General features: G+C 41.3%; 1 protein-coding gene across 1 annotated transcript; it reads left to right on the top strand.

The window, feature by feature from the left end:
- Positions 1-8031: 8031 nt before the first annotated feature.
- Positions 8032-10445, top strand: LOC104743041 (uncharacterized). The gene is made up of 6 exons (XM_010464166.3): positions 8032-8739; positions 8818-8965; positions 9118-9378; positions 9469-9550; positions 9703-9902; positions 10021-10445. Exons 1-6 carry the CDS (start codon positions 8543-8545, stop codon positions 10303-10305), a joined length of 1173 nt encoding a protein of 390 aa, XP_010462468.1. The 5' UTR covers positions 8032-8542; the 3' UTR covers positions 10306-10445.
- The last annotated feature ends 797 nt before the right edge of the window (positions 10446-11242 follow it).

Raw genomic sequence — 11242 nt, 5'->3', positions numbered from 1 at the left:
CTTCTTCATGGCCCTGTACTCGGACTCGGTGCTTGAGCATGAGACAACCTTCTGCTTCTTTGACTTCCAAGTCAATAGATTACCACCAACAAATGTACAATACGCAGTCGTAGACCTCCTATCCATTGTATCACCAGCGTAGTCTGCGTCACAGTACCCTACCATTTCAGTGTTGTTGTTCTTTACCATCCAAATGCCTTGGCCTGGACTCCCCTTGAGGTAACAAAGGATCCGTTCCACCGTGTTCCAGTCAAAGTTGGTTGGAGCTTTCATATGTTGACTGACTTGATTGACCACATAGCACATATCAGGCCTTGTGATTGTGAGATAGATTAATTTACCCACAAGTCGACAATATCTCCCCACATCCTCATACGTCTCAGCCAGCTTGTTAACCAGAGCATTAGGCGTTTTCTTCATCTCCCCCTTTCGCTTGACCTGGTAGCCTTCTTTGAGTGGAGTGGACACCGTTTTAGCTCTAAGTTAACCTATCTCATGTAAAAGATAAAGTGTATACTTTCGTTGGAAGAGAAACAAACCCTCCGGAGAGCGAGAGATTTTGATCCCAAGAAAGTATTTGAGCTCACCAAGATCTTTGATATCAAATGTGGAGTTAAGAAGAGCTTTGGTGTTGCATATACCGTCCTTATCATCGCCAGACAAAATGATGTCGTCCAAAGAAACCAAGACCACGACAAGACCACCGGTAGAGCGAAGAGTAAACAAAGTGTGATCCACCTCCGAACGTTTGAAGCCATGGTTGCGAAGAGTAGAGCTGAGTTTGTGGTACCACGCTCTCAGAGATTGTTTCAAACCATAAATGGCCTTGCGAAGCCGAAGAACCTTTCCCGGAGCAACGATATCCTCCAAACCAGGAGGGGGATGCATGTAGACTTCCTCTTCAAGCTCTCCCTGAAGGAATGCATTTTTGACGTCCATTTGCCACAAATCCCAAGATAGGTTCGTGGCGAGAGAGAGAACAACTTGAACGGTGTGAAGCTTCGCTACCGGTGCAAATGTATCCGTGTAGTCAGTGCCATAGATTTGTGTGAAGCCCCTAGCCACAAGACAAGCTTCGTAGCGCTCCACATCACCATTGCTGAGATACTTGATGGTGAACACCCATTTGGAACTAACCGCCTTTTTTCCTTGAGGGAGATTCGCCTCGTCCCACATGTGATTACGAACCATGGCACCGATTTCATCATCAATAGCTTCCAGCCATTCCTTGTGTTCTTTGGCCTCATCATAGGTTTGAGGGATAAATTGAGCATCAATTTTACCGAGAAAGGCTGCATGGTCCGGTGATACAAGGTCAATCGAACACATGGCTTGAATAGGATGAGCCACTGCCTGATTGTTGTAATAAACATGTTTGTCTTTCCAGGTAGACGGATGAAACTTGAGGCACTCGCTACGCCGGAGTTGAGGAATGATTGTAGTGGACGGGGGTAGTGGTTATGTACCAGCAGCAGTTGTATGATGATCAAGGTCAAGATCACGATCCGCCTTGGTGTTGCCTTCTTCTTGTGATGTAACACTCGATGTTGTAGCCTGGTCCACCTCGGTATTAACCTCTTTACCCTCTTGTCGAGACAATGACGGTGTTGAGTCGCCGGGGCCACCAGTAGGTGAAGGAACATGATCACTTGACGCATGATTTGGTGATGTAATGCCAAGATGGTTAAGTAGAAACCGCAGATTGGTCGCCCGATCAGAGTTGGAGTGAGACAAATCTTTCAAACTGTCCCAATTTTTCGTATCGTAGTAACCTTGGTGTTCAAGAAACTTCACATCTCGTGAGATCAGTGTACGGCCAGTGGTCGGATCATAACACTTGTACCCCTTGACTTGTCGAATAGCCAATAAACATACACTTGGTGCTTTTGGCGTCAAGCTTACTTCTTTGTTCAAACACAACCAAAAACACTTAAGTGGTCCAAAGGAGGTTTAGTTTTGTTTAGTACCTCATAAGGCGACACATCTTGTAACACTTTTGTAGGTGTCCTAATGATCAGATAACAAGCCATCATCATTGCATCTCCCCAAAACCTCTTAGTGACATTGTTTTGGAACATCATTGACCTTGCGACCTCCATGAGGTGTCTGTTCTTCCTCTCCGCCACTCCATTTTGCTGAGGCGTGTACAGACAACTTGTTTGTTGTAAAATGCCATGTTTGGAGAGATGTTCTTTTAACTTGTGGCTTGTGTATTCTTCTCCATTATCCGATCTTAGTACCTTTATTTTAGCATTGAAATGGTTAGTGACATAATTCTGAAAATTAACAAAGGCATCATAAACTATATCTTTTGATGGTAACAAGGTAAGCCAAGTATACTTAGATTTTTCATCAATAAAAGTCACAAAATACTTGTTATTATCTCTAGATAGGCAAGGAGAGGTCCACACATCAGAATATACTAATTCAAAGCAATGCTCATAAATTGTAGTAGATTTAGGCAAAATGGACTTGCAATGTTTGCAAAGAATACAAGACTCACAACTAGAACTATCAAACAAAACATTAGGGAACATTAATTCAAAAGCACGAGTGTGAGGATGGCCTAGTCTAGCATGTCACACATCACTTGAAACAATACTAAGGTTCGATATAAAAGAAAAACAATTAGATGGACTCGATGAAGTATTCTCTAGGACATAGAGATCTCCTCTAGCATCCCTTTCTCCAAGAACCTTTCCAGTCTCAATATCCTGAAAATGTACACTATTAGGTCCAAAAATAGTATAACAATTCAGATCAGTAGTAGTTTTCTTAACTGAAAGAAGATTAGAAGTAAAAGTAGGCATAAATAACGCTTTGGAGTTCTTGTCAAATAATTTCAAGTCTCCTACTCCTTTAACCGGTATACGATCTCCATTAGCAATAATAACATTGCCTACAGCTGGTTTTATTTTGTGTATAAGACTAGGGTTACTTATCATGTGATGAGAAGCACCCGAGTCAACAACAAGAGATTTACTAGGTTTTGAAGCAAAGAAAGTGGTACCGGAGTCCTTTAGTGCGGAAATGGACTTGATGAGGGCCTCCAAGTCAGATTTCCTCACAATATCTCCATAGCTAGAGGCCATGGCCGTTGCACCTCCTTGGTACACCATGCCGGCACCTCCTAGACTGCTCGGCCCTTTTAGTGATAGATTTGCCTTGAACTTGGCCGGTTTGAGATGAGGGTGAAGGATCCAACACTTGTCTTTTACATGGCCTCTTTTCTTACGGTGGTCACACACCACCACTTTCCTGTCCTCATGCTTGTATATCCCCTTGTTAGCGGTAGCTAGGTCTTCTTTGCCACTAAAGAGTCCAAGTGAGCCTTGTTCTTTTTGAACTTGGGAACACACCTCGGTAACTTGTCACCGCGGAGGATATGCTTGATTAGATCGTTGAAAGCCGGATTGAGAGTAAGTAGAAGGCCAAAGACCTTGTCTTGCTCTTTTCTCTCATTGAGAATGGCCGGATCGATTGTGCTTGGTCGGAGCATCTCAAGTTCGGCCCATAGAGACCTAAACTTCCCAAAATGCTTCGTGAATTCCAAGTCTTCTTGATGGAGACCGTTAATCGCCTTCTTGAATTCAAACACTCGAGTCAAGTTGGTCACGTTCCCATACACATTTGCAAGCGTCTCCCACAACTCCTTGGCCGTCTCGCAATACGAGTATGCTTCAAGGATTGGTGCGTCCAGCGAGTTTTGGAGAATGGCAAGCACAGTCTGATCTTCTTGAAACCACTTGTCTTCGTTTTCGAGATCAGCCTCCTTGTCTTCCTTTTCTTCTTTACCGTCCTCCTTGATGGCTTTCTTGGGGAGTTGGTCCGTCTCAACATGGATCCATAGTCCCCGGCCACTAAGTGCGGTCTTTGTGGTTCTTTTTCACAACAAGTAATTTGCTCCTTTGAGCACCACCGGAGTAACAATTGGTTTGTTGTTCTCCATAGTCACAGATTTGAGTATAAAACGAGTAGAATAACGAGTATAAAGAGAGAATAAGATAATAAAATGAGTAGGATAGCGAGTATAGCTGGAGAATAGAAGTATGAAGAGTATGTTTAGAGAGTTATAGATCGAAGAACATGCTCTGATACCATGGTAGTTTAAGCGGAAGTAAATATATTAGATTTAAGAGAGAGAGAAGAGTTTAGTCGACAAAGAGAATGGAGAGAAACTTAGATTCCATTAGTGTGTGTAATACAATGTCGGCTAGAGCCTTTAAATAGTGAAAGAAAACTAGGGCTACACCCTTTACACAATACAACATATCAATAGGGACATAAGGAAAGAGAGATGCTAGGTCCCGATGTAGATAGCGACATATCGTTGGTTTCCTTAAGTGAAACCAACATGTGATATTATTTATCTCTCTTTCTTAACGGCTATGAAGAGATTCTCGATCCTTCTCTTGGGCCATATATGGTAAGGCCTCACCTTTACTTCATGTAACAAGATAGAACTCGACCTTATTCCACATGTGTACGGACGATCGTACGGACACCACCTTGTACATGATCAATCACGGTCAATAGAAAAGCTTCTAGTCTTTGGTTGCTTATGTTTCCCTTGGCTAAGACCCTATACGAATCACAAACTTGATGCTCGGTCTGTTGGTTGTGTCTTCCTTGGTTATTCTCTCACACAGAGTGCATACTACTATCTCCACATTCCGTCTGGTCGCATTTATACTTCTCGTCACGTTCAATTTGTGGAACACACTTTTCCATTTCGACAAGCGATGCCGCGACATGATAATGATACAACATCATACTCGAGCTCATGGGACTTACCGCTGCTTCCTTCCCTGCCTCAGGTGTCGTCGCCGCCGGTGACAATACCACCATCACCGCCGTCTCCACCGTCACCGCCATCTCCGCTGTCATCACCGTCATCGCCGAGTGATGATGTCTCTGGTTCTCCGTCTTCACCATTGTCGCGACCTCCTATACTATTTACGTATCAACGACGTGATAAGACTGGACAATTACACACTCCTCAAGATCACGATCTGTCTCCGGCTCGACAAGGTCCACCTACTATGCTTCTGGTAAACCCGTCGCTGACACCTTCTTCTCCGACAACGAGATTGGGACCCCCCACAGATCCTCACCCGACGACATCTCCTCCCCAACAGGTATCGCCCTCTATCCCTTCACCCTCTTCTTCTTCTTCCTCTCCCTCAATGTATTCGGAGCCCACTGCTCCTCGTAAAAATGAGTTGAATCCCACGACTCAGACACACCATCGTTCCCATGAGCCCACTGCTCAACAACAAAATGAGTTGCAACCCACAACTCAGCCCCAACTACCACAAAACCCCACTCCACACCAAGCTGTTCCCACACGACCACAGAGCCAAATACAAAATATTGTACCACCGCAAAATCACCACAAAATGAAAACTCGTGCCAAAAATAATATACACGAACCCAACCCAAAATTTGGTCACCTCGCAACAGTTCGTAATTCTGTATCCCCGGAACCAAAAACAATAGTTCAAGCTCTTAAGGATCCATTCTGGGGAAGGGCGTGTTCCGTGGAGTATGATGCTTTAATGGGAAACTACACTTGGTATTTGGTGCCTCCTAATGCTACACAAAATTTAGTCGGATCTAAGTGGGTGTTCACCACAAAATTTCTCCCTGATGGGTCTCTTGATCGGTACAAAGCACGCTTGGTTGCTAAAGGTTTTCATCAATAATATGGCAAAGACTATGTTGATACGTTTAATCCTGTCATCAAGTCTACGACTATCCGGGCTGTTCTTGATGTGCAGTGAAGAAAATTTGGGTAATCAAGCAGCTAGATGTCAACAATGCGTTTCTCCAAGGTGACCTCACAGAAGAAGTCTACATGTCTCAACCGCCAGGATTTATTGACAAGGATCGACCAAACTATGTCTGCCGGTTACGCAAGCCTATCTATGGACTTAAGCAAGCTTCCCGCGCTTGATATATGGATCTTAAACAACATCTTCTTGATTCCGATTTTACTAACTCTCTTGCAGATGCATCCTTGTTTATCCATGGCTCCGGCTCTCATCTCATATATGTCCTTGTCTATGTCGACGATATCATCGTCACTGGGACTCACTCACGCACCATTGATGCTGTTCTCACTGCCTTTTCAGACCGTTTTTCCATCAAGGATCCCGTTGATCTTCATTACTTTCTTGGCATTGAAGTTTCTCGGTCCAAACGTGGTATGCATCTCATGCAACGCAAATACATTCATGATCTCCTCCTCAAGACCAACATGTCCGACGCAAAGCTTGTCTCTACGCCTTTGTCGACCACGCCTAAATTAACGCTCACAAGCGGGGCTCCTCTTGCTGACCCCTCTCAATATCGCTCTGTTGTGGGGAGTCTCCAATACCTTTCGTTCACTCGACCAGATCTCTCCTATGCTGTCAGTCGCCTATCTCAGTTCATGCATCGCCCAACACAGGATCACTGGCAAGCCGCCAAACGAGTCCTTCGCTATCTTGCTGGTACTTCAACTCATGGTATTTATCTTCATGCTTCATCTCCTAACTCTCTACACTGTTTTTCGACGTCTCCTGTTAAACTCCATGGCTTCTCTGATGCGGATTGGGCGGGAGATACTGATGATTATATCTCTACCAATGGCTATGTTATTTACCTTGGTCGCAACCCCATCTCTTGGTCATCCAAAAAGCAGTCTGGTGTTGCCCGATCATCGACCGAAGCTGAATATAGAGCTGTTGCTAAAACTACTGCAGAACTCTGTTGGTTGTCTTCCTTGTACTCTGAATTGCGCATACAACTCCCTTCTGCTCTTGTCATCTATTGTGATAACATTGGTGCTACATATCTCTGTGCCAACCCGGTCTTCCATTCCCGAATGAAGCACATAGCCCTTGACTACCATTTTGTACGTGCTCAAATACAGTCTAACCAGCTATGTGTTTCACATGTTTCTACTCATGACCAATTGGCCGACACCCTTACCAAACCATTGTCCCGCGCACGGTTCCAAGAAGCTTGTTTCAAGATTGGAGTCATCAAGCTCCCTCCATCTTGAGGAGGCATATAGGAGATAAGTATATATCAATAGATCTTAGGGATCTACTTGTAATTATTATTAAACCCTAGACTTTCCTTGTACTATAAATATGTGTATAATTCATTCTCAAAAAATAAGAAACATTCACAACCTATAAGATCAACATTTTGCAGCAATAAACTCTTTCGAAAAGATGAAAAACATAACCATGAGAATCATAAATTGGTTGTTGGGATCACATAAAAGTTAACTCACTTCAAGCTTGTTGTTCACGGCTTCTAGAAAACGTTCATGGAGCTCAGGACTCCATCTCATGACTGGTCTGTTGTAGTTAACTGCTGATCCTGGAGACGACTCTGCAGGAATACAGTTTTGGCCAGGATGCACTTGGTAATTAAGATTTTCTTGTAGTCAAACCAAAAGGCTGCAAGCTAAGTAGAGAAACTAATCCTGAAGTGTCTCACTAGTAACAGCAATCCATATGTCTACATTATTGTTACTCCAAGTTTTAACTGCAAATTAATAATCCATTTGTTCTGATAAGGAAAGGTTGTCATTAGGAAAGCCAAAGTCTAGCTCAGAACAAGCATCTCTAGAAAGAGTAAGCAAGGAGCAGTCTCCTCCATCACATGGAATTTGCTCAGAAGAAGAATAATAGCGGGCAAATTTATAGTTTGCTTTATGATTGGTCGTATATATTAATTGGATTATACATACAGTATATGGTAGTAGACTAGTGGATCGGGTCCTTAGTCATATGGTTAATGCCTCGTAACATTTGGTTTCGATTTTGATGGGTTTAGATAATCTAAATCTAAACTCAGGAGACTACATTAATGTAGTTAATCAGAATGCATTTCTCTTATTCCCTCCTGTTCCTAACTTTGTTTCTTGTGGTTGTGGTCACAGCTTGACAGTGGTCATGATGTGCCCTCATAATATTATTTGTCTCATTGTGGATTTCTCCACATATTATAGATTATTACTAGTCTTGTGATCGTGATTGTCACAGAATCAGTAGAATCAATTGTTGCCTTATGGCCCTTATCCATTTGAGATTAATATCAAGATTCTGTGACACACTTTCATTTCTTCCATGTATTATTTAATTTATTTTACATGAATTACAACGACAGATTCTTTCAATTTTCATTTATGTGGCTTGCCTTACTTTATGGTTCTCCAAATCACACAAATATAGTCTGACCTGTCAACTATAGTTGGTCATGTTTCTGTATATAAAACACACATAATTAGATTAGATTGAGGCATTGAGCACAAAGAGGGCAAGATTATAAGAATGGAAAACGAAAGGGTGAAAAGAGGATAACTAAAAATATGAGGGGTTAAACCATAAAAACAAAATTAAAGAGGAAGAGAGAAAACAGAGTGAATCGGTGAAGCCGTTGCCTTGCCCTGCCCGCAAGTGCAACTGGAAACACACGCCACCGATGATTATGAATGAATGAGTTCGCAATCTCAAACATCGTAGCGTAGAGATTTGGGATTCCGATGAAGAGCTTACCCAACTGGGCTTTGTCTTTCTTCTCCGACCAACTTTTCCGGCGAGATGGTTACATCTGGGCCACCGCGATTTCGCTTCTCTTAATCCTTCTCTTTCATATCTTATTTTCCTCTAAATTTCGCTTCTTCAGTTCTTCTTCTTCGCCTACCGAATCAGTTTCTCATGCCGTGAACTCTCAATCAAGGTAAACAAAGGGTTATGATATTTTCACAATCTTTAGGCTTTTCATTGAGCTGTTTCTGATACGAGTTTCCTCTTACAGGATATCCAGACTAGTTTCCGACGAAGATTTGAAATTTCTTATCGAAAATTTGGAGGAAAGAAATGAGTCTGATGATGAGATATGGGAACATGTTATTCACAGAAGCAACGATCGCATTTCGTACACTGCTAAACGCTCCAAACCTAAAGTAGTACTTGGTTCATATCATTTTCTATATATCTTCTTCACTTTGTGTCATTATAGTCTTTTATTCTGATTACTGAGTAATGAATGAATAAGGCTATTCTGATTACTGAGTAATGAATGAATAAGGCTCTTTTTTTTTTTTTTTTTTTTTAGGATGGTGGTCCTATGAAGTACCTAAGTGTCACGGTCTTTGAGGACTGCTCTGCAGAGATTTTGAGGGACTTTTATATGGACAATGATTATAGGAAAAAATGGGACAAGACTGTGGTTGATCATGAGCAGTTGCAGGTTGACAGTAGTACCGGAATCGAGATTGGTCGCACCATTAAAAAGTTTCCCTTGTTGACATCAAGAGAGTACCTACTAGCTTGGAGACTGTGGCAAGGAAAGGACAAGTTCTACTGTTTCACTAAGGTATAAAAATCAACTGAAACTTCTCTCGCTCTGTCACAATTTGTTGTTGCTTCTTAACTTATTGTTTTGCTCCTTGGTTATTATTATTAGGATTGTGATCACAATATGGTACCGAAACAGAGCAAGTACGTACGTGTAAGCTATTTTAGATCTGGTTGGCGAATCAGGCAAGGCAAGTCGTTTTCTTATTCACCTAAATTTTCTGATCAATGTTGTTTGAATTCCATATAATCAAGTGATCATAGTGAGTACGGTGTTTGTATTGTCCTCATTTCCAAATTTTGATACCTAACTAACTACTGCTGACCTTAACACTTGCTGCAGTTCCCGGAAGAAATGCTTGTGAGATCAAAATGTTTCACCAGGAGAATGCTGGGTTAAATGTTGAGATGGCGAAGCTCGCCTTCTCAAAAGGCATATGGAGTTACGTCTGTAAGATGGATAATGCACTTTGTAAATACATGGCAACCAGTCAGGGAACCCAACAAGGACCCATCTTATCTGCTGTCACCTTAACTAAAAAGGTGAGGTTCATATTAAATATTTTGTTCTGTAAGCTGGAATTCAGTGTTCTGAAACCGAATGTGCATGAAGCAACCGATTTGGTCTTCACTGATATGGTTGTTGTTGTTCCTGCTGCAGGTTCCATCAGAGTTAGAAACTCAGACAGATGATGTCACAGTCTCCATGGGAACAAGTAGTGGTGAATTAGAAGTGTTGACTCATGTTGTAGCCAAACACAGAAAAATATTGAGAAAACCATCAAAGAAACTGATAGCAAAAGGTCTGGTACTTGTGGGTGGTGCAATATGCTTGTCTCGTGGTCATTCCGCTTTGGGTGCTAAAGTCGTATTGGCTTACCTCTTGACGAAACTGAACAAACATGGTACTTCTCTGAAGCAGACCAGCCAGAACACTATGATTTAAGTAAATATCTCCTTATCATTTGGGTTGGAGAACGGCTCTGACCTCATGGAATTCTGGTATATTTAAGTAAATATCTCCTTATCATTGCAATGTAAAGCTCACGTTATAAACAGACCAACCTAAGGTTATATTTCTTGTAACTGTCTCTCTAAGGTCTTTTTATCCATTTTCAAAAGTTAGAACTGCTTTCTGGCGGCTCTAGAACGTTCATGGCCTTTGGAGGAGGATGTGCCGGAGCAGAGTTTGCCAGGCTTCAGATAGCCATATTATATTTCTTCATTATTATCTAGTCGTCGTCACAACCTATGACTTCTCTTTGATTGAAAAACCGGATATCATTCGAGCACCAGTACTTGAGTACTCATTAGTATTTCTAGATCTCACCGAGTGAGTGATGGGAATCTATCAAAGCGTACGTATTTAATCCCCATACAAGTCTTTGAGTCTACATATATGCATGACATGATTGTTCACAACTTGTGAATTGTCTCCATGTTTTAATAATTCTCACCACTAAATATTTGATCATGCCTCTTTTAAAATCTTGATAGTTTGTGGTGACTTGGGTAAACATTAGCAATGCTAATCGAATCATAGATAATTAAATCAACTTATAACTTACCCGTTTACAATGCCTATCAAAACAATAATTTGTGAAGTGGTTACAAGTTTTTTTTTTTTAATATAGTTTTGGTTCTAAGAAAATATTTGAAAAAAGTATATATATATATATATATATATATATATATATTTTATTATTGTTATTAGAAAGCCAAAACATACTTTGCTTTTTTTTCTTTTAATGTGTGATTTTTTTCCCCCATCTATACAACAAATTATTTTGTGTAGGAGATTGTGAAAAAAATTGATTAACGTGTATCAATATTTCTTTTGATTTTTTGTTGTGATGATTTTGAACTAAAAATTGATGTATCTT

This window comes from Camelina sativa, chromosome 14, assembly GCF_030686135.1.
Source record: "Camelina sativa cultivar CO46 ecotype springtype chromosome 14, ASM3068613v1".
Classification (NCBI taxonomy): domain Eukaryota; kingdom Viridiplantae; phylum Streptophyta; class Magnoliopsida; order Brassicales; family Brassicaceae; genus Camelina; species Camelina sativa.
Note: the sequence above shows the minus strand (reverse complement) of the source record. Positions and strands in the feature narration are given on the sequence as shown.